The sequence below is a fragment of the Argopecten irradians genome, chromosome 6, assembly GCF_041381155.1.
Source record: "Argopecten irradians isolate NY chromosome 6, Ai_NY, whole genome shotgun sequence".
Lineage (NCBI taxonomy): Eukaryota > Metazoa > Mollusca > Bivalvia > Pectinida > Pectinidae > Argopecten > Argopecten irradians.
Window position 1 is genome coordinate 11,354,495 of NC_091139.1, and position 23,836 is coordinate 11,378,330.

Here is a 23,836-nt window from a genome sequence, read left to right on the forward strand (position 1 = left end):
CGTAGTTGATGGAACTTTTACGAATATATCAATGCTACTATATTTTTATTGATTAATGCTATAAAATAATAAAACAGCCTCAGAGCCCGGTGACAAACTTTCACATCGCTTCTACGTCTATAACCAACAAATCACGTTCTATCTGGCTTTTTCGACAACATTCAATTCCACAATGATTGTCACCTACATAGCGTTTATCTTTGTTGACAAATATAAATTCAGAAGTTTAAAACACGTTAATTTCTTGTTTAGACCTGGACTAAAGACAATTTGTGATATTCAAGAGAAAAACGGTCAGAATATTATTGATAAAATGTGCCACAAATGAACATTTACACCAAATTTATCAATTAAGTCGTTGTACAATTTTGGTAGAATGGAAATCTCATAACTATACAACCCTGGAAAAGATGAAAAGACGACTCATTGAGAAGACCGAAAGTTGTGCTCAAATATTTGCGAAGACCCAACTCAAATATAAGCACAAAAACATAATGGATTTCTGCTTCATCTTACTACTGTATGGACTTTAATATCCAAGGCTATATTATGAGCTGAGTAATACGATAAAGCTTTGGATGGGAAACAATTTGGTAGATCAACATTAGACTGTTTAACGTAACAAATGTATATATACTTTTATCGTATGGATGGTCAGTATGTGTGCTAGATTCATCAAGATACTTTTGAGTGCAATGGAATATCTTTTTATAAAAAAATGATACAACTGTAATATACTTGTATTTATCTTTATATTTTCTTCAAATGGATATCGGAACAGTGCGATTGGTTTGTTTATGAATATTTAAATGAACAAAAATTACGTTTTTTTTAAAATGCAACACATTTCCTTTTTTTTCTGAAACAATTTTCATCGATGTTATGATTAAATCAACTTTAAATTCATACGAGGAATTGAATGCACTATATTATCTTAATACCATAAAGACTATACGTATCGAGGACATGACAATTCAATTTATTAATTTAACTAATTATATTGCGGATAGAGAAAAAAAAGCCATTTTTTAACACAAAAGTGATAAAAACGTTAATTTATATGAATTCATTATTCTGACATCAATAAAACGTCGATGTGAAACATAAAAAATGGGCAGTATAATTCAACATCAAAAGACTTAATATACGTATTCGACCCAAAAAAAGCGCCCAGGGGGTATACAAAATAAACGAAAATCAATATAATGAACAGAAAAGGTGCTATTAGAAGAAATTGTATTGCAAATTTATACATTCAAATTATGTTAGTTTTGGTCTTAATTTTCGATGCTGGACAATTGCAATAACGGCTTCAAAAAATTCCCCCAAGTGGGCGTTATAGGGACATGAACCCTTATTAGGTCGAATACACCACACGGTATATAGTGGAATTCATAACTCAAAAAAGCGAGCTGCAGCAACCACATTTGCAATTGTCAGTTTAAAATGTAACCAGGTTTGATTGTTGTCTGGTATTGTCTGTGGCAGCTTGCTTCGGTGAAGATACTCACAACAAAAAGCGAATCTGCTCATACTAATTAAATCAGTTTACCAAGGGACATGAAATCATAGGGAAGACAGGACCTACTTTGATATCACGCGAAAACTTTGATCTTGCCTATTTACTTTATTGCTTGACATGATATTTTTTTTAACATTTTTAACCATGTCGTTGTGTAGTTTTTATGTAGTCTCGACATTCGAATATGATAACTAAAAAGTTTTTGCTGTTTTCGACATCGCATACATGTATGAAGCACTCGCTTATCAAATATTCTAACTGTAATTTGGAAAAGTAAAATATACCTAGAGAGCAACATCTAACTTTCAGTAAATATTTTTTTTTCATGATATATTAGGAGTTTTGAATTTATGTTTACCTCATGTATAACTTGTTAAACACATATATGTCTATTGTTACATGATAATTGTATTGTTTAAAACAAAAAAACAATGATACCTAACTACGTTTTTGGTTGATTTTAAGGTGATACATTTGTACCCCATGAACGGATTTATTATTCAGAATTATAAAACCGAAGGTCGGATAAAAAATCCGCTGTTGGCTTATACATGTATTTCATTATTTTTATCGAGATTAGTTTTTTTTTTATTTTAGCTTTTGATGTCCTGCTTCGTTAATACTTGTAACATATTTTATTCCAGATGTATTGAAAATATATGTATAAATGTTTGCTATTTTGAACAACTGAGCCCTGGAAATCAAAAGTGAAAAAACTAACATGAATCATTTTTAAGAGAAAACAACGATTGATCCTCTTATCACTTGATTTACTTGCGCTTTATTTGGATCACATTTGAACGTTAGATGTGCAACTATTAAATTAAAGCATTTCCATTGCTGCATAATGATAAGGGAAAACTTAAGAGGTTTATTATTTTAACGTACTTTAGCAGTAATGACATTAATCAATGGAACAGATGTCCATCTTAAAAGATATGGAATAAAGTCAGAGTTTTGACCAGGAGAAAAACCATCGAAAGAGGAAGGTCAGTATCTCTTTTGTGTAATAACTGGTACTTCGTTTTTTTTTCCCAAAAAAAAACATGTCATTCAAGGAGTTAATTTATAATACGTGTAAAACACACATTTTAACTACTCGGTCACACTTGTTTATCAACAGTTGGAAATTATAAAAAAGAAGTTAACACTTTTCAAGTATTTTTTTAGACCTGGATAAAGACAATTTATGATTTGAGAAAACATTTTATTATACATAAAATGCAATAACATATTGTCAAATTAAACTTAATCGAAACAACTTTTATATGGAAATCTCAAACAATTCAAACAAACTCGACTAGCCACGATTTTTCAAAGACAGTCATGATTGCAAATTTACTCGATGATCCAACTCAAATATAATAACAAAAAAGCAAATGGGAAAAAAGATTCATCTTACTACTGTATGGAAAAAAAAATCCAAGGCTATTTTTAGAAATACGATAAAGTGCAAAGCAATTTACGAGCAAAAGACTGCTGTAGTAACAAATGTAAATATACGTTTATCAGCTTTGGATTTCTATGTGTTCAATTAATTCAAAGTCAAAAACAATTAGTGCGTAATATCTTTCTTATAAAAATAATACAACTGGAATATATGTTTTAAATCTTATATTTGGATTCATGGATAATACACATAAGTTTATAGGTCATTTCTGTTGAACAAAAAATATTTTTTTTTAAAATCAACACCGACCCATTGTTCATTTCATGTACGATAGATGTTATTCTAAATGGAAAAAATAACGAGGAATTGAATCTTTTATAATACCATAAAGACTATACGTATTGTGGACACTACTGTTTAATTTCACATTATATTGCGGATAGTAAAAAATCCATTTTTGAGTGAAATATGAATTCATTATTCTGACATCAATAAAACGTATATGTGAAACATATGTTTTATCATGAAATTAGATATACCGTGTTCGACCCATATTGGTATCGCCAGGCTGCATACAGTGTTTTTCTCGGGCTATTATAGAAGAAAATTCTGTATTGCAAATTTATACAGTTTTGTGTAGTTTTGGTTTAATTTATGCTGGACAATTGCAATAAAGCTTCACCTGGGCGAAAGGGGCGCTTATAGGGACTTGAACCCTTATTAGGTCGAATACGGTATATAGTGGAATTATAACTCAAGCGAGCTGCAGCAAACACATTTACAATACTTTTAAAACTGTCTTATATGGCTGGTATTGGTTGTCGTAATTCTCAAAAAAAAAAAAAAAAAAAAAGTTGTGTAAAAAAAGTCTTGATCATAGGGGAAGACAGGAATAGTTTGATATCACGGGGCAATCTATGGTCTGTCGTTGTTTCCATGTCCATGACCACAAGCACCAACCATGTCGTTTATTAGTAATATTTGGTGATCTTGACAATATGATAAATAAAGACAAGATGTTTTGTTTTCGACATCGCATTAAAACTAATTAGCACTTTAGTGTTGTAATTATACCCCGCAAACATTGTTTCAGTTGTGTACAATTTTTTAATTGATCTAAAGCTGATTAATCCAGTATAACTTGACCCACTGCTGCTATATGGTAGAGTTTGTTTCTAAAACAAACTTTCATATGATAAATAACTAGATTTACGTTTTTAATAACGAATAGGTGTATATTTACGCCCATGAACGGATTGTTTTATTCAGATTATAGAAACCGAAGGTCGGATAATGTGCGTGATTCTGTTGGTACATGTATTTCATTATTTGGAGTTAGTTTTTTTTATTTTACTTTTGATGTCCTGCTTCGTTAATTGTAACATTTTTATGATAGAATTTATAGTATCCATGTCCATTGACGTGTCAAAATCAAAATGAAATTTTTAATTAACATTCAGTCATTTTTCTCGGGCATTAAGAAGGCTGGTCTTTTCACGTAATTCTGCTTGTTTCATTGTGTATCAATTTTTTACTTGATTAAAGCTGAAAGTTCTGACCATTGCTGCATATATGGTTGGTTTATTTTTAATGTCCTTTAGCAGTCAATGACATTAAAAGGCGTGCAATGTCTGTATGAGGTGGAATAAAGTCAGTAGTGACCAGGAGAAAAACAGTGTTTTTCTCGGTCAGTTCTGAGGGTTTGTGGTAATTACTTTACTTAATTCTGCTTTTTTTTCCCCAAAAATAATTGTCATTCAAGAGTTAATTTATATATACGTGTGAAAACTGACACATTTTAAATTACTCGGTCACACTTGTTTTATCAAAGGGAAATTATAAAAAAAACAACATTTTCAAGTATTTTTTTTTTATAAAAATTTATTTTGAAATTCATTTTTTTACATAAAATGTACAATATTGTTTTAATTAATTTAATAGAAAATTATATGAAAATAAACAAGAAAACAAACTCGACTAGCCAGTTTAATGGCAGTCATGATTGCAAATTTACTCGATGATCCAATGAATATACTGCATAACAAATAAAGCAAATTTTCTCGGGCATTATAGAAGACTGCTGTAGTAAAGTGCGTCGTTCAGCTTTCCATTTCTTGTTCAATTAATATCAAAGTCAAAAACAATTATACGTAATTTCATTATAATATAAAAATATATGATTTTAAATCTTTTATGGATTTAATAACATCTTTATAGGTATTTCTGTTTTGAATGCCATAAACACCGACCCATATTATAGACGATAGGACGTCTATTTGACATCATAATTCTTCTCACTTTACAATTGTGTACAACTGTTTCACTTGATCTAAAGCTGAAAAGTCTGATCTGGGCGATATGGTAAAATATGTTTTCATGTCATTCACGTTCAATTGTTGGTGAGATATTGGTATCTGACTGCATACTACAGTGTTTTTCTCGGGCATTATAGAAGACTGGTCTTTTGTCGTAATTCTGCTTGTTTCAGTTGTGTACAATTGTTTAACTTGATCTGAAGATGAAAGATCTGACCTGGGCGATATGGTAGGATTTGTTCCCATGTCCTTGACGTGTAATTCTTTATGATAAATTGGTATCTGACTGCATACAGTATTTTTCTCGGGCATCATAGAAGACTGGTCTTTTGTCGTAATTCTTCTTGTTTTAGTTGTGTACAATTGTTTTACTTGATCTAAAGCTGAAAGTTCTGACCTAGGCGATATGGTAGAATTTGTTTCCATGTCATTGACGTGCAACTCTTTATGAGATATTGGTATCTGACTGCATACAGTGTTTTTCTCGGGCATTATAGAAGACTGGTCTTTTGTCGTAATTCTGCTTGTTTCAGTTGTGTACAATTGTTTAACTTGATCTGAAGATGAAAGTTCTGACCTAGGCAATATGGTAGAATTTGTTTCCATGTCCTTTACGTGCAACTCTTTATGAAATATTGGTATCTGACTGCATACAGTGTTTTTCTCGGGCATTATAGAATACTGGTCGTTTGTCGTAATTCTGCTTGTTTCAGTTGTGTACATTTGTTTAACTTGATCTAAAGATGAAAGATCTGACCTGGGCGATATGGTAGGATTTGTTTCCATGTCCTTGACGTGCAACTCTTTATGATATATTGGTATCTGACTGCATACAGTGTTTTTCTCGGGCATCATAGAAGACTGGTCTTTTGTCGTAATTCTTCTAGTTTCAGTTGTGTACAATTGTTTTACTTGATCTAAAGCTGAAAGTTCTGACCTAGGCGATATGGTAGAATTTGTTTCCATGTCATTGACGTGCAACTCTTTATGAGATATTGGTATCTGACTGCATACAGTGTTTTTCTCGGGCATTATAGAATACTGGTCGTTTGTCGTAATTCTGCTTGTTTCAGTTGTGTACATTTGTTTAACTTGATCTAAAGCTGACAGTTCTGACTTGAGTGCTATGGTAGACCTTGTTTTCACGTCCTTGGCAAGCAAGTGCTGTTGAGACAATGACATTTGGCTGCAAAGCGTCTTTTTAGAAGAACGATCTTTTTTCGTAATACCACTTGTGTTTGGTTTTTGTCTTTCAAGTTTTATTTCATTGATTGTATTGTAAACATTTTCCAGTTGCAGGAGAAGCCACGCATTTTGATCCCTCATGCCCTCCTGAAAGAAATAAAACGGAAGGGAGTTATAACTAATTTTCTAAAATTATGGAAACTATTGCAGAAAAAAATCGTACTATCAAAACTATATATATTATATTCTAAATAATGATAAAATATGTTTTCCAAAACTAACTCTACTTTAAAAGCCTCAGATTTAGGACAAACACCAACTGATTCGATTTACGTTAAACTACCTTTTGAATGTTAATGGCGCTTAAGTGAAATTACTGCAAATAAATGATCCCCCCTATCAGCAAAATGAATTGTGGAAACATACAACCTGTATTGTATTTGCGAGCCTACCCGCAGGGAAGCTAACTCTGTCATGTGCAAAGACAAAATAATTGTTTTATGTATGTAGTCAACATGGCATAGACAGAGAACTCAATACAACTGTATATACTTATAAGATACAATGAAAATATGTTTAAATAAAAAAACTTACCATATGACCACGTAGAGTGTCCATCGCTTCTTCAATTTTCAGAGAACTCCTCCTCTGTTCGTTACATGTATCTGTTAGTCCTTCCATGCTGTGAATTGCAGATTAAGCACTGATCATGAACAAGTCGATATTTATATAGCATTGCAAGGATTAATTTTCCGACCTCTTTGTTTGTTTTTGAGCGTATTTCATTGTGCTAAATCTTTGAACTGATCCTATTAACCGTCTTCGGCCTTGAACACAACACATAACAGGCTATTGTTAAAACAGTAGGTCATTGAAGCAACCACTTACCGTCATACAAATTATTTGAGTGACATTTATAAGCAAACAAATATCTAGTAAAATAATAATCCTCCTTTAAATAGAAACAGACTTTGCTTCTGGATTAAAATAGTTTTGTATTTAAGTTAACATTTTCTTTACTGCGAACCTAGCCTTGACCATATAATATCAAATAGAAAATCTATAATCGGTTTATGTTCACTCGGTAGGTTACTGGGACAAAGTATGACCCTTACGCTAACCGAAATAGTGGACATTATCAAATAAAAACTCGATATCTTTAAAATTACATTAAAACGCAATTGACTTTACATTGTATTCTATTAAGGAATATAATTTTATTTTGTTGACGTTGTGAGGATATAAAAGATAATACAGTGCGTGTAAATTATGTAAACCTAACGTAGCCGTTGGTTACATAAAATTTACACGGGCTCCAATTATCATTATTACGCTCATAACCTCAACAAAATAAAAATATATTACTTATGTTTACAGTTTTTCATATTATTCTCGCGACAGTTGCATATTTTTTATTAATTTATCCATATTTTTTTTCTTCCGTCATCGTCAACGAATTCAATTGAACAGCTGATTGCAATCAAGTCATTCATACGTTCCCACCAAAAGTGGGGTCATGACCCTATTTTGTTATACGCTCGCGACTATTCCCGTTACCATAGAATCGCCGCATGTATTGTACTATCATTATAAAGTGATAATGATAATACTAGAAAGCATGTTTATTGAGTCCATGTCAGTGCAAACTGTAACTATTTAGATATGTAATACATACGACTTAAAATAGACAAGTAACATATTTGCATATTTGTACCTATAGCTGCTCTGTACCCCGGGATGTGTTGCTCATGCGCAGAGTAAATCATGTTTATAATGAATGGAAACCCATCAAACGAAACACTGAGACACGCATATATACTGTATTCAAATTCGCTGACAAATAGTTTGCAATTTTCTATCAGGAACATATTCGATGCGGTTGAATAGTAAAGTTCACCAATTCTTATAATTCGTGAACATGGACGTAGAGTACGTCAATATATTTCTAAATATTTCGATGATTCGCGGATTTCACATCCTCGATACTCCAGGAGTAACAATTCTTGTCGTTATATCCGCCCCTGGACGATCGCATTGCACAACTGGAAGCAGAAGAAAAGGCAATTTAGCTATTTTATGTACAACAAAGAGCTGTATCACGGTACTCTGTGGTTATCTGTTGTGGCTTTGAATTTGGGCGTCGCTCTCCCGATAGACTTCAAAGTCAGTCTCTGCAGCCCTGTGATTGGTCCGTGTTGCTATGACACAATATAGGATGGATACCCATGGAAAATCGATGATACGGATTTGGATTTCAGAGAAAACGTTGATCGGGCAAAAATAAAGAAGACAAGAAAATTCACCGCTGTATCGTATAAGATATCTCATTGATATAATGGCGACATGTTACGCCTAGCTCGTGTTAACATGTTGGCGACTTCTCGACTTGGCGTACTTTCAAATCGCCACAACTCGATGATTAATTAAAGGTTAAGTGACCTTATACAAAATAAATGATCAGGGTAGGGCAAAATCTGAAGACGTCGATTAACTTAAAGATACTCCACCGCTGAAAAAAGGTATTTTTTTTCGCTATCAAAAACAGGATAGACAATTTGGTATTTTTTCTTCAGTTACAAAAGTTACTTTCTTTACACAATTACCACCTTTGAAAAGTTTGAGTTTCTAATTTTACTTCAAGATAGAAATATTAAAAATAATTCATTGAATTCCGAAAAACTTCGCAAACGTCGCACGATGTCTTATATGAAATTAAGTACTGAATATGCATGCACCAAAAGTAAAACGATTGATTTCGTATGGATATTTGTGTTAATAAGACACATATAATCACGATTATACATCATGTTATTGTTCAAATGATGGGCATCACTTATGCTCTGTCGGCGGTGGAGCATCTTTAAAGATGTGATTCAACTTATGATAAAATAGTAGGCTTAATTGGTGCCGGACAAATGTCCTATTCCAATTCAAATTCTCTCTAACATTAGCAGCTATATTAACCATAGTTCATTAATAATAATAATAATGTATACTTTAATTTTAACATATTTCATTTCCGTATATACAAATGGTTTTACACACCAGATGTATAAGTACCGAAAAGTACAGGGTGCGATTGTAGGTATTTTTTTATTAATGGTTTGCCTATCCCTTAGCGATTATAAGATTATGTACCAAAAAGATTACTTAGAATTAAATCTGCAGGGAATTTCCAAAAACCTCCCCTAGCGGTATATCCGTCAGTGTTGTTCAGTTAAGAAAAGTGACCAATGGTAACAAAACGCTTCACAATACTTACAAATGGTTTGGGCGTGGTGTATGTCAGGTATAGAGTGCATTAACTAAGTTAGTACACCTCAATAAATTAAAGAATAAGATCATCTTACATGGATCTGTCAAGTAGACAGAACATCTCAAACCGAGTGAAAGATTTTGTCAAGTCAGCCTGAGGCTTACCGAGGATTAATTGTCAAAATCTTTCACTTGGGTTGAGATATCCCTGTTCACATGATAGTTTTATTTCCTCTCAAAAGGTGCAAATGCAACCGTTTAAAAAAACCTCTAAGCACTGTCATCACATGAACATAGCAATGCGTTAAAATTAATGACGTCGTCGCCTATGTCGACTATGATTGTCGCAAGTATTAAGACCTATGAGCTTTGTCGAGTGTTTGCCATATTAAGAATATTATCCCGTGGGTTAAGATTTCCTTGGGATAACCCTGTCAAGTATGGGAGAACATGATAGGTTATCATTTTTTTTTGGTTAACGGAAACAAAATTCACGACAATTTTTACGCATTAACATGGCATTATTTCAGGTTATGAAATAGAGTATCTCCGTGCGATTGTACATACCACCAGGCATGCCAAATGCTTTCTACGGACGAGAACTTTCTTGGGTCTACAAGCAGGGTAGAGTTGGACAGTTATTCGTTATTCTGAATAACGAATAACTGTCTAACGTCACCATGCTGTGCCTCCATACCTCTCACTGTACGAAATCGATACGGATGATACCAGTTAAAATCTTATCACCGTATTTCTGTCAAAGTGGAGAACAGGCGTCATTACTAGTTCAATACATTATTGATGGGGTAAGTTCTATGTACACAAAGGTATATTGTGTCTTACGCTTACAGTTATACTTGTACACGGTAACGAATGAATTCATGTCTGTCACATAAGTAGGTCACAATACTTATATATGCTTATCAAACAACGACAAATTTTATATTGCATACAAGGCTAATATTTGTATTTTTTTGAAAACAAAAACAAAAAAAGTTGTAAAAGTACCTAATAACAATATTATCATTCGCTGCTCCTGTGTATCGTCGATTCCAAAATAAACATCTCTCTTCAATCATATACTGATATGTAGTACTAATAAATTACAGTAGATTTAACTCTGGCTTGGGGAAAACCCATACACATATCAGTGGAGTGAGTGCAAACCGTGCCCAGGATCACAAAACAGTAGTCGCGGTAAGTGAAATCTGGCAATATTAATTCATTGAAAGTACTATACAAATTTGTTATTTTTATCCAGCTGTATCAAATGATATGCTTGTTTAACCATAAGTTTTAAAGTGGTCACCATACAAATATTAATGCCAAGACAGGTCATTTCGCAAACAGAGATTTTTCCAGTCTGAAGAACAAGAAAATAATTTCACATGTATCAAATATTTCCTTTTTCAAGAGCAACATATTTTTGAACATTATAATGACCTTTTATTGTATTATTTAAAGAATTTTAATGTATTGAATAATGAAAACTCAACCTATACATATATTACTTAATACTAATAATTATTTCATTTTTATCCCTATTTATAAGTGGATGAATATCAGAGATCAACCTAAATAGAAATGAATTTTTGTTTACAGCAAAAGGAGTTAATAAAGCCTGTAAGTATGTTTCAAAACTTTGTAGTAATGACTGTACCTCGAAAACATTCCCATAAAACTTGTGAAATAGTTCTCTTTTAGAATTGAACACTATACAAAGAGAGGTTTTGTTATAATTTAATAATTGCATTGTATATTCATACTTATAGAGAAATAAATGTATTTTGAAACTAACAAAATATTTATGTTATTACATTATAATCCATCCTGTACATCAGGAATTTTGCAAGGAAAAAGTAATGATGCCCCTTCTTCTTTCCATGTCGATTATGATAAATTCAGCCTCAGCATGACATTCTGTACACGTATATTATAACACGACATGCATTAATTAACAAGTCCACAAAACTAAAACAAGCTTATTAATACTGATTAAACCAACGTCTTCATTGTCTCTTGTAAAAGTTATATGGGTCGTTATTTTATACTTTTATACTCGCGAATTAAGAAGAGCTTTTAATATTTCATTCACCACCAAATAAACAAAACTATTACTTAAAATGATTTTAGTATATATCTATTTAAAATTATCAAATTATAATCTAAATATATCCATATATATATTAAAGCATTAATTTATCATAGAGTTACAAATTTATTCTAAACCCCTATATTCTCGAAAAAGCAAGATATGTTTTCATGTAACAGGAAGCAATTTGACTTTGTCTGATGTCAGTACATAGTGAGGGTTTAAAATGACACTTTTGTTCCTATTCAATCATCTTTTTTTTAATTTACTATATCAACAAATTTCCGATAGGTAAATCGAACATAAATCAATACATATTAATAAAATGCTAGTATCTTGACAACGAATGTCTTCTGACTGGGAGGGATAGTTATGTGTATATCCATGTTATTTCGGAAATCAATAATTATATGGTTGTTATTATGCTATAGAAAAAAAGTTATTTTCATAAATCATTGAATTTAGAATTTTAGGAATACATACTGTACAGTTGTTAAATTTAGCGGAGAGCAAATTTCGCGCTAGAGTTTTGATACTTATTCTTTAGAGTAATAAATCATACATGTTATCTTACTTGTCATTTTTTCCAATTTATTCCCGGATATATTCGTTCGCGGAAATCTCCATATTTCAGTGGAAGTAATATGCAACCCCTCTCGTTTGGGAATTTGTCTATTAATGAAATTGTACTGTGTGTAGCGCAAGTCTTTAAGAAAATCGTTCATAAAGCGATGGTAAATACACGATTTCATTATTTCGTAATTTTTTTTCAAAGTTAATTATGCATTAAAAACTTTAATTGTATTAAAATAGAGATATTCACGGTATATTGTTTTCTTCTAGTTTTAAAATAAGTATTGAATCAAGATGACAAGTACTTCAACTACAGAACAACTGCCCTACTCTACTGACCACTCAGGTAAGCCTCTAAGTATCAAAAACACTGCTGAAGGGGGAGACCTATAATAAAACTTTATCATTTTCTTTTATATGCTAATTTTTCTATCCGTATTGCATTATGTGATATAGATTCGTTTGCTTGCATTTTATCGACAAATGATCGGTCTTTGTATAATTGTATACCGTGTTTTATTACATAATTAGATTTTAAAGGATTATGTATGGTTTGGCCTATTCGGCCCCCAAATCCATCAAATATTCAAAACTGTTATTTGGTTTAATTTGTTGTATTTTAAATATTTAAAATTATTATAACAGTTTTCTAATATTGCAGCTTCAGTTGCTATCGTAACTCGAAATATGCGTAAACTATGATAAGATTGTGTTTAAGAACGAATTTTCTTTGCGTTCTTTTATAATTTAAGATGAGGTGTTTTACGGAATTCTGATTGTGGGAGTTGTAATATTTTCTGCGGCTGGTGCGATATTGACAATTTTATATCTATTTCAACGAAGGAACAATTCGGTATCTCACCGCTGTAGTGAATGTATAGAATGCATAAAAGAAAATACTACGGAAGATATATTTGATAAGTCATGGGATTTCAAAACGCCAATATCGTTAAAGGATGAAATCATAGATATAAATGATACTGGCGTGCGGTTGAATTTTAAAAACTACTCAAACAATCCAGAAGAGGAAGGGCAACAATACGTATTCTGTAGTGTCCATGACAATTTTACACTGCTTGCGCCAAAGATCAAGGTGAAGAAAGATCAGATGTTGGTGTCACCGGGTGTGGAAGTGACTTTATCATCAAAAAAGAAGTTCACAGGTTACGTGACGATAGAGATACCAATGTGCAAGATGGAAACGGTGGAATCTATTCGTGTTCACTGGGTTGCCACGCCGCTCACTTCCACACCAACGACAAGGGACATTCCATTTGAGAAGGACCCTTCTTCGTCACGTTTAGACTGTTTTTATACGTGGTCAGATAATGACAATGTCTTGGTCTATACCAAACACTTTTCTCTGTTCTACTGCTGGTGTTTCAAATCTGCGGTACGGTTCGAACTCTCCGCACAGATATGTGCTCGTGTTGGACAGATTAATGGGTTTCCTACCTTACAAATAAAATTCAAAATGCTTGGGAAGCAAAACAAGCTGAAGAAACGACAGGTAACTACAATACCAAGGTTTGATATAAAGAGAAATTTATAATCAGTCGTTATACGAATATCATATAACGTATGGCTTAGCATAAACCACTTGTTGGAATGCGATAAAAATCGTTATTTTAATGGAGAGAAAAAGGTGGTACAAAAATCACAATAGTGTGAAATTATTATGAAAGTTTGATTCCCAAACAACGAGAAAATGTTTGCTACATACATAGAGTTTGTTATATTTTGGAAGTTTAATGCAAGGTTTGGCTGTCAACCATAAAAACACCTTTGATCATTTTATAAGAAAAACTTAAAACTGAAAGAAAACAGGAGTTGAATTAGTTTTTTCAGAAAAAAAAGTTGTTGATTAATTCAGAATCATAATGCAATCTTTAAAAATATAAAATGAATTCAACTTCATTGAAGGAAAATGAGCAAAATGGTTTCCATGTGGTTGAGAGTGGAGAAATAAAATTGCTTGAAAACCAGAATTCAAAGAAGAAGAGAGGATTTCTGAAATGCAGAATCGAGACCCTATTACGGGACAATTGTCCAAGATGGAAGCATGTGACACGGGAAGGTAATCAAGAACAAGTCTATCCGACCGAACAGGTGATTAAGTTAGTTATGCATTAATTGTACCCCGTTTAACGAACACTACAAATAAAAAAAAAAAAAAACCACCTTGCCGTAGATTAATACTGTAAAAGTAGATATTTCCGTGTGTCTTCTTTTCGCGAGTCGATTTTTTTCCGTCTGAATGTTTTCGCGTATGGAATTTATCGCTTATTAAGCGTTCACGTCGTTTGCGATTTGCCATTGGACCACGTGATACGCGATAACGTTTGTGCTGGACTATTGTTCCTATTGGTGATGGAATGGCGTCATAAGGTGACAGCCCCTTCTAACGTCATTTCAGCTGGACGATTACAAAGAGTTACGTGTCACTACTGGATATACTAGTCCCGCATAAACGTTATCGGGTATATATCATATCGTGGTAGGTAAATTAGTGCCATTTTGCGCTGTGAATATATAAAAGAATGTAAAATTTACTTTTTGCAATAAAAATAATCTCGTCGCCTTTGATGTGGATAGCGATTAAAGAAATATTTGATTTGAAAGAAATCCTCATTTTATCATAAAAATATTTCATAATATAAGGCTTATAAATCAGTTCTAGGGATTAAAGGCTAAATAAATTATATCATCTAGGATCTATGTATGCGTACAGCAATTATCATTATTCCAGTTTCCTAGAGAATATGATAACTCTTCAATCTTAATACAATTTTTATTTTCTTATTTTACTGAAATGAAGTAGAAGTTCTCTCCCTTTAGTAACATACCATAACATCAATGTATTTGTATATGTGGTATTGACTGAACTCTATGTAGAATGTATATGGTAATGAATAATTAGGAAATGACTAAATAGGCGTAGCCTTATGCATAATCTAAACATTTCCTTCAGGTTGGAAAGTATGATTTATGTGAAACTATTGTTACACAATCAGTGAGAAGTTGGTATGTGACGTTTCGATGGTAAGCACGATGCACATACTATAGCAACTTAATCAGACCAACGGTATAATAAAGAAAGTAAAACCAACAGTATGATAAAGATGATGACAGTGTACACATCGTACTAGTCAGTAAAATGTCATACATCAATTTTTCACTGATTTAGTAACAATAGCATTACATAAATTTGTTTAAATAGTATAACTGTTGTTCTTCTAGGATGTGGATATTGCAGAACTCATCAAAAGTTGGCAGAGACATCACGAGTTGTGTTACTGTATATCGTGGTACATGCGATGTGAAATGAGGTCTTGTCACAGACTACCGATCGTGGTTGACGTCAATAACACAAGTCGTGATGGTAAAAGTCACCAGAAAACTACCTTTACTACAGAGGTTGATGTCAGCACGGCACCAGTGAGTCGTTATTTCAATTAATTATATACATAATCCTCCAAATCTGATTGCAATACGCCACACTACATTTATTTTTAAGCTTAGTTTAGTACAACCATTCGTGAATTTCCGACGATGCTCTCCTAGCGAAGTTTTCAAAATGATAATATTTTCATTTTTTTCTAAAGTTTAGAAATAACATAGATACATCAAATAAAAACAAACAAAATCCTCATTTGAATGGTAATTGAAAAGAAAAGAAAAAACACCAAGGAACAAGCAAACAAAAGATATTTAAAAGATTTTTATTCAAAATTGCAATTATGATTATTTCCCTTCTACCATAAGTATATTGACAGCTGAGAAACATGGGTTGTTGAATATTTGTTAGTGTCAAGATTATCTCCCTTTGTCCGGTTGAGTAGGAATAAGTGGTTATTGCATTTTGAATCCTAATTTTCGAGTACCAGCAAATTTCGCATATTTTGCGGGTGATTAAAAGTCGCGAAAATATATCACGTTAAAATGTTTAATTCTGTGATAGAGTAAACCACAAATATAAGGCGCCGCGAAATAGATTGGTTTTCATATACTAATTTGCTTTCAAAAACATGCACATGTTAATTTGCTTTCATCAAATCAAGCATATGCTAATTTACTTTCAGGTTCAGGACAAAATCAGAGAGGTAAATCAAAATAGATGTATGATAAAAACATACATTATTCAATATTATGAAATCATGTTATCGATTTTTATATTACTAACGATTTTATTGATAATAATGAAATATATGAAGAAAAAGTTACTGATTTGTAACAGTAACGAGACGCCATTTTGTTTGCTATCTTGTAGATATTATTATTATGTTTATGAAATAAATCATTAAGAAATGTGAAATTAAAAAAAAAATAACGCTTTTTAGAATTATAATGATTTCGCAATAATCCAGGATCATCTACCATGTATTTCCATGTACTTCTATACAGGGAAAGTGAGGAAGCTGAAGTGACTAGCCATACGTATGATAAAATATCCCTTCTCTCAAGAGAGACTGCATTATCACAGAAACTACGATTGACAAGGCTGAATAGAGGTCGTGGCAAGAGAGAAGGTCATGAAAATGGTGGTTTTTCATACATTTCACCGAACCATGAAAATCAAAGACAGATACCTGAAATGATGTATGATAGCCCGGAGTATAGGTCCAGCGGAAGCAGTTATGCATCAATGAAAGGACATGTCAACGGGCTTAACAGAAAAGCGGAGCAAGCACGGACATCTCCCTATGAAATGAGGACAAGGAAACAAAACCTACCAGCAGGACATATTAATATTCTACCTATTAACAGCTCATCAAGCAACACTCCAAATTGCGAAACAAGCGATGATAGTGTAACATGTAGCACATCTAGTCCACCCACCAGTTACTCCGAATCGACCTCTTACCATGAACCAGTCAGTTCCCATGAACCAGTCAGTTATCCTGACCCAATGATTTACTCTGAAGAAACAGAATATCATCAACGCCAGGAACCCTTGAGGCGGCCACGTACAATTGGCGCGTCAATGGACCAAGAGGAAACAAATATAAAGGAACGTGTTGATTTTGAGCAGACGTTAGCGAAATCTCCTGTCAGCGATAGTATCTCAAATAGCGACCATGACGTGGTAGCTTTTGTTTGATCAATAGATTCTGAATTCCCATTATCATTACGTCTTAATTAGAGGAAGGTAATTTACATTTTAGTTACATTTTTATTTCTACTGTATAGTGACCCCTGCTTGACCTTAAGACGACCCAGCATCAATGTCCCTGTCTCAACCTCCTCAGAACCATAAGACCCACATATGAAGCCGTCCTGTCGGTTAGGTTGATACGTAGTGATCATGATTTGACTCCAATATCTAATTGATACTGTTGAACATTCTGTTCATACAGTTTAGTAACAGTATTAAAACAATTAGGAACACTTAAGGTTTTATTGTCGCTATATGATAAAAGACGTAATAAATATAAAAGTTGGCAATGATAATCCAAGTAGCGGAAATATCAATAATTGTTTAAAATTTCTTAGAAAAAAAAATAAAACAAAATTTCTTAATCGAATCACCTTTTGAGAAGTTATAAATACATGATAGTGCTAATATTTTTTATAATTCATGTATTGTTTTAGTAAAAGAAACAATTGTCCTGAATTAAGCCTTTCAGTTGTCAAAACAAATTTATTTTATCATTGTGTAATAAATTTTGAGTTATGTATGATGGTATACTTAGTCATGTTAATGTACGTTGAAAGATGCCAGGATGTTATGAAATGATGATGTTCACAAATATGAAAATAAAATCATAATTAATTATATTTAACCATGAAAAAAATGAATAGCAAAAACTCGGCAATAATCTCGCCTTATGATTTATGCAGTCGGGTAGACTGACTGTACGCTAAGCAATGGACTAAAGGCATAGTTGTATAAAAGTTTGATTGTATGTGGTGTGTATTAGTATTGTATTATTACATAGAAAAATTCTTCATCTATATCATTTAAAGATATAATACTTCTGAATCACGCTAAATTCAATACAAATGCATCTATGTTCTATTAAATAATCTATAGATATGTTCAAAGATACATGCGCTCGTCAGCATTTATGGATATTTGAAAGATTGTAACAAGTGTTCTAATACCTAACAGTAATTAAATAATTAATGAATGATGAAGAAATGGTTCTCACATTAAAAATAATTTTATTGTTGTTTATCAATTTATTTGTTGTTTTATTTTATCTATTTTTGGCGATATTGATACTTCCGGCGAATACATGATATTTAGGGGAACCAAATAATGTTTAAATCTTTCAAGGTATAAATGAAAATTTGCATAAAGATAAAGTAATATTACATACAGTTTTCTTTGAACACCAGATACAATTTAAAAGATGAAATATATTTTATATGTAGTGATATTGTTCAACGACATAAAAAATTTAAACGAAGAATTGCAATTATTATTTTTTTCTTGTGATGTTTCGTTTACGATTATTTTTTCCCTCCCTAAATACTAAACTGTGTATCTAGATAACACCAAATCTTTAGTTTTAATTCCGAAACTTTTTTTCCTAATACTAAAAATCCGTTGAATACCAAAATCTATTCTAAATATAGATTTGCTTATCGTGCTATCTTATCCGAAGTGACATCTATATCGAGGTCTAAGTTCGGCGTTGAGTGAATCCTTCCGCGACGCTTTAGATATGATCGCTAAGAACGAGTGCCAACTTGTGAGTAGTAGGCCCAGGCAGTCAGGCCTTTGTCCAACATTGTATGGGATGGACATGTGTATTATCTTCATTGTACTGTCTGATTAATACCTGATATCTTAGTCATATATAGCGTTTTACTCATGTGTCTATCAATCACGTAAAATCCATTCGAAAACCCTACATAAATGATGTGAATCCTCATTAAAATGAAAGTTACTAAAACTTCCAATTTATGTTTTTGCAAGAAACACCCCGATATTCCAATAACGTATTAATGGGAATATTGTGGATAGAATTGCAATATTATTTCTTGGTTAATTATATCCGAATTCTCGTTTCAGATAATACCTTCATTTCACATTTCATCAATGTAATCTTTTTGTAATTATGACGGTTTTCATCGCATTGGGAAAAATGTATCTTTCCCGTTTCGGCACCCCAAAACCATTTCAAACGAAGGAATTTCACTTTAAATTATAATTAAAATGTAGAATACTTGATTCTGTTGATATTATAATTAATAAAAGCACCATTTGCTTTTAAATATTATCGACCTTGCATGAAACTAAAACAATTCCTTTTGTATTTATTCATTGTATTTCATTTTAGAAATTATTTTGTATTTTTAGTTTGTATCTAAATTACTTAATTCATTGTTATATAATTTCATTTGAGGAATTGTTTTTTAGCTTCGTGAAAAGTGCTCTGTATTTGATAAAATTAAAGGGTGGTTGCACAAACTCAAAATATAAAACAAGTATAAACATATAGTGTACTGGCCTTTTTATTATGCCTTTGTATGAGAAATACATGTAATTGATTGGCAGTTTGTTACACGAAATGTCGACACATATAAGAATTCATGAACGAATAGCAATGACCGGTCACGTATATAATTGAACATCTGAGGTAGCTATCGATAAAGTTAAATACACTACATCAAAACCATTTCACACTTGAGTCCAGCTGAAGGGTGTCGGGTTATGTAAACGTTTGAATTATACCGCAATAAACAAAGACAATGTAGTTTTACTACGAAACATTATCACGAGCAACAACATGCATCACAATCAGTAATGAACTACATTTAGATCCATAGATATAACATAGTTCGATAGTAAGAGTCATGAAGATCCATGTCCATAGCAGACCTGAAAGGTCGTAGTTAAAAGTTTGCAGAAAACGAATAAAGTTCTCCTTGTTAAGCAACGTACAAATATGTACTGAGTCGAAAGTTTGCACAATTCTAGCACTCAGAGTCACTGTCCGAACTATCGTCTGAACTCTGGGAATCTCCGAACCCAGAGTCGATAGATCCATGTGTATCTCTCCGTGAGCTGAAGGATTTCCAGCCACCGGATACAATGTTCGTTGTATCAACAGATTCTTCAATAAGTTCTGAGTACATGCAGTCATCGTCAACCTCTTCCTCATCAATGCACTGGTAGTCATCTTCATCGAATACAGAAGGTAGCGATGACATTGATACGAGTGAAGCCATTGATTGAATGGAAGCCATTGATGGTATAGAAGACACGGATGGAATCGACCGGAGGTCGTAGTCAGAGTCAGTGACGTCACAAGAACTTGTAGACAAGTTTTTGCTGCCACCATGGAAACGCTGGAATTTGATTTCTTCAATTGTGTCGTTCATGGTCAGCAGTTGTTTCATCAGACCGAGATCTTGGTCCATGAGGTTGGCCTGTAACAATAAGGTAAGCAATAGTAAGTAAATTTCGTCTTCAATCATTGCAAAATTAATATAATATTTTAACAGCTTTACACTTAAAATGTTTGCAATCTTTGCAGAAGATCTTTGTTGAAATTATGTTTAGTGATTTATATTCTCTCAACCGTTTTGCAGAAAATTGAATGATAATTTGCTTTAGATGTAGAATATGATATAATCTTACCATTTCTTTCCGTAAAGTAGCCATAGCTTCATCCATGAATGATTTAGGCTTTTTCGAGTCGTCAAGTGAGACTGATTCTTTTAATTCCTCAGTTGACTTTTGTCTACTGAAGTAAAACTCTCTACAGGAGTTGGACAACTCAATGGAAGCCGTATAGTCATCAGTGATATCCACGCTCTGTCGTGTCGTCAGCGCCATTTCGTATGGTTTGTTAGTTAGTTTCCGAGACAGGAAAGTCGTTATGGCGGTTGACGTCTCGTTTTGGCCTTTTATACCAGCGGATCAGGACAAGCCCTTTGATTGGTCAAAATTGTATGTATGCCTAAAATCCGGCCGATGGGTAGCCAGATATGCGATGACGTACATTTTACCACCTCGAACTGGGAGTAGCGCGGTCTTTAAATTTAATTAATCTGATAACATCTAATTCTGCTATGTGTTGTCTACAAGGGCGCATCCTGGGGGAATATTGCAGAGATAAATGAACCATAAGGTCGCACTTAAAACAATAGAAAAATCTGCATTGGTACACTTGTAATACAAAGTGATAACTCGCGATAACTGCTGTCTTTCATAAGAAAGAATCTACCATTATATTTTAGGTTATTTTTATACATTTGTTTGGAGACAAATTGCAGTAAACAATTACCTTACCCATAAGGTTGAACCAAATTTTAAATGCATTTCTCTGTAAAAAAGATAACAATTCCAAGGTTTTTACGAGCAATCATATATCATTACAACCACCCAGAATGGCGTGAAGTAAACATGCAATGATGTGCTCTTGGGAAATTATTAGTAACATGAAAATTATGCATTATAATGTCTTTAAGCTAAAATATTAAGAACTGTTTAAATATTTCTGACAATACGTACATGGTAAGTTGTAACCACATGTACGAAATCAACTTGATCATTGTAAGAGGAATGACCCCCCCCCCTCCCCCACCTTTGTCGCCGCTGGTGTCAAATTATTATGCTATCTTCAGATGGTAGAACGGTCCCTCGGGAGCACATACTCGTCCCCCTGCACCAAGATGTTCATACCTTGCATATTTACCCCACGTGGTTAGTCTGAAATACTCGCCAACTCAATGACAATATTTGAATACTAAACTTGACACAAATAAATCAATTAAATAGGTCTACCATATCAATAACAAACGTATATATCACTTATCTATCGACACCCTGACAGACACTAACAATACAATCCAGCTGCGTATCAGTTTGGTCAACTGATGTACCGGAACACTTCGACGTAAAAGCCAGAAGATCTAAGGAGTAGTCGGTGTTTGTCAAGGCCGAAGCCATTTCGTTTTATTTCGTGTGATTAACACATTTGCTCTTTACCATCTTATCCGTAGCACTATCACATCACCATCTAAACGAATCGTCAACAGATCGAAATACAACATTAGAAAGTACCTAATAATCATGAAATTGACCTTCTGATTTAAAATGTCGTTTGTCGATATTCATTGCAGTTTTGGCGTATTGTCATGGCTTACTGTAAACGCAAAGATGATTTCCGACATCTGTAATAATTACTACAATAACATACAAAAATGCAATAAGTGCGATCATATTTTAGAGCAAACGTTCTGATGCGAAAAGTGCTAAAATAATCTGGAGAATTATCGTTGTTTTGTTTTGGATAGAAACATGATTAAAAGTTTTCTAAAGAGAATTGAATTATGATTCCAAAAGTTGTTTTGATAACATTATTATTACATTATTTTATCACTGGGATTCAGCTTGGGAAGTTGATTTACGGCAAGTTTAATTCAGACGACTGAAAATTTTAACACTTCAGTTGGCAAAATGGAAGCTGTTTGGTATTTAATTGCACTGCAACTAAATTGCAACTAAATTGCAGTTATTATTATCCTGAAATATGTACGGATCATAACTGGTTGTAAATCATTCATTTTTTTCAATTTTCCTCTATTGGACCCAACAAGTTATGATGAAGAATGATGTAAAAACCATTACACCACAGACAATCGATATGTGGCGCTTTATTAAGAATAATAACACAATAAGTGAGTTAATTTGGCAGCCACGAATATTACGGCACAAATAACTTTAAGGTAAAGGTCATTGTTTTGAAGATACATGAAGGACTCGGTCAGTAGACCACGTTGGCCATCTAGATATAAATATATTGAACACCGTGTGTCTTCATGTGTCAGTACGTCAAAAAATCCAGGGATAATTACGAGACAATCACTTGTCACTTGGTCCGTTCGATATGATCAGGTTTGATGGAATCTAAAATCGGTATGATCCCCCGGGTGTGAATAACCTTAGAGGTGAAGGACGTTCACAGCGAGTAATACAGCGAATAACACTTCCAGTCTGGTCTAAGTGGTGCTGTAATGTAATCAGATTTTTTTTTGGTTTCTGGATATAAACATTAAAATATAATAATGAATAGTCCATAATAAGGTCTCCGTAGTCAATAACCAAAATTGAAATAGACAGATTGGCTCAATTTCATAAGCTGCTCTAGACAGCAAACGTCCTTCTGCCAAAGCCAACGCTAGATGATTGTATTGTTACGATTACATATAATAAAGTGATTTAGCCTTATCTGATGTCCATGTCTTCATGTGTTTCTACATCTTTGTAATTTATGATATTTACACCCGCGAATACACATCAAGATACTTAAAACATTTTAAACATTAAAATTTTAAAATGAACTTTATTTTTACAGTTTTCTGGTGGAAATGCTGTCTTGTTTGCTGATGATATTGTAGGTGGACCTATCTAATTGGCAATTTTATGTTTGTACTGAAATACAATTGCGTAAACGGAAATTTATATTCATCATTAATAATAAATCATTTGTTTTGATTACATTGATTACCGTATCAACTTGATTTTAGGCTGTGCTGACATTCGT

General features: G+C 32.9%; 3 protein-coding genes across 3 annotated transcripts; 1 reads left to right on the forward strand and 2 right to left on the reverse strand.

Moving 5' to 3' along the window:
• Positions 1-5,206: 5,206 nt before the first annotated feature.
• On the reverse strand, positions 5,207-7,140 carry LOC138326211 (uncharacterized). The gene is made up of 2 exons (XM_069272338.1): positions 7,007-7,140; positions 5,207-6,559 (listed from the first exon to the last, which is right to left on the reverse strand). The coding sequence occupies exons 1-2, from the start codon at positions 7,091-7,093 to the stop codon at positions 5,207-5,209; spliced, it is 1,440 nt and encodes a 479-aa protein (XP_069128439.1). The 5' UTR covers positions 7,094-7,140.
• A 5,436-nt stretch (positions 7,141-12,576) lies between these two features.
• Positions 12,577-17,433, forward strand: LOC138326212 (uncharacterized). The gene is made up of 6 exons (XM_069272339.1): positions 12,577-12,678; positions 13,085-13,842; positions 14,256-14,441; positions 15,573-15,777; positions 16,415-16,435; positions 16,700-17,433. Exons 1-6 carry the CDS (start codon positions 12,627-12,629, stop codon positions 17,431-17,433), a joined length of 1,956 nt encoding a protein of 651 aa, XP_069128440.1. The 5' UTR covers positions 12,577-12,626.
• Positions 17,434-19,778: 2,345 nt separating this feature from the next.
• LOC138326272 (uncharacterized) lies at positions 19,779-21,144 on the reverse strand. The gene is made up of 2 exons (XM_069272394.1): positions 20,926-21,144; positions 19,779-20,714 (listed from the first exon to the last, which is right to left on the reverse strand). Exons 1-2 carry the CDS (start codon positions 21,121-21,123, stop codon positions 20,259-20,261), a joined length of 654 nt encoding a protein of 217 aa, XP_069128495.1. The 5' UTR covers positions 21,124-21,144; the 3' UTR covers positions 19,779-20,258.
• Positions 21,145-23,836: the final 2,692 nt, after the last annotated feature.

Excerpts from the sequence above, each read along its gene's own strand:
- LOC138326211 (XM_069272338.1), bottom strand. The coding sequence starts at position 7,093 with ATGGAAGGACTAACAGATACATGTAACGAACAGAGGAGGAGTTCTCTG. Across the intron at positions 6,560-7,006 it reads ACACTCTACGTGGTCATATG|GAGGGCATGAGGGATCAAAA; the intron begins GTAAGTTTTTTT and ends TATTTCTTTCAG.
- LOC138326212 (XM_069272339.1), top strand. The coding sequence starts at position 12,627 with ATGACAAGTACTTCAACTACAGAACAACTGCCCTACTCTACTGACCAC. Across the intron at positions 14,442-15,572 it reads AAGTCTATCCGACCGAACAG|GATGTGGATATTGCAGAACT; the intron begins GTGATTAAGTTA and ends TTGTTCTTCTAG. Across the intron at positions 16,436-16,699 it reads TTCAGGACAAAATCAGAGAG|GATCATCTACCATGTATTTC; the intron begins GTAAATCAAAAT and ends GCAATAATCCAG.
- LOC138326272 (XM_069272394.1), bottom strand. The coding sequence starts at position 21,123 with ATGGCGCTGACGACACGACAGAGCGTGGATATCACTGATGACTATACG. Across the intron at positions 20,715-20,925 it reads CTACTTTACGGAAAGAAATG|GCCAACCTCATGGACCAAGA; the intron begins GTAAGATTATAT and ends TTATTGTTACAG.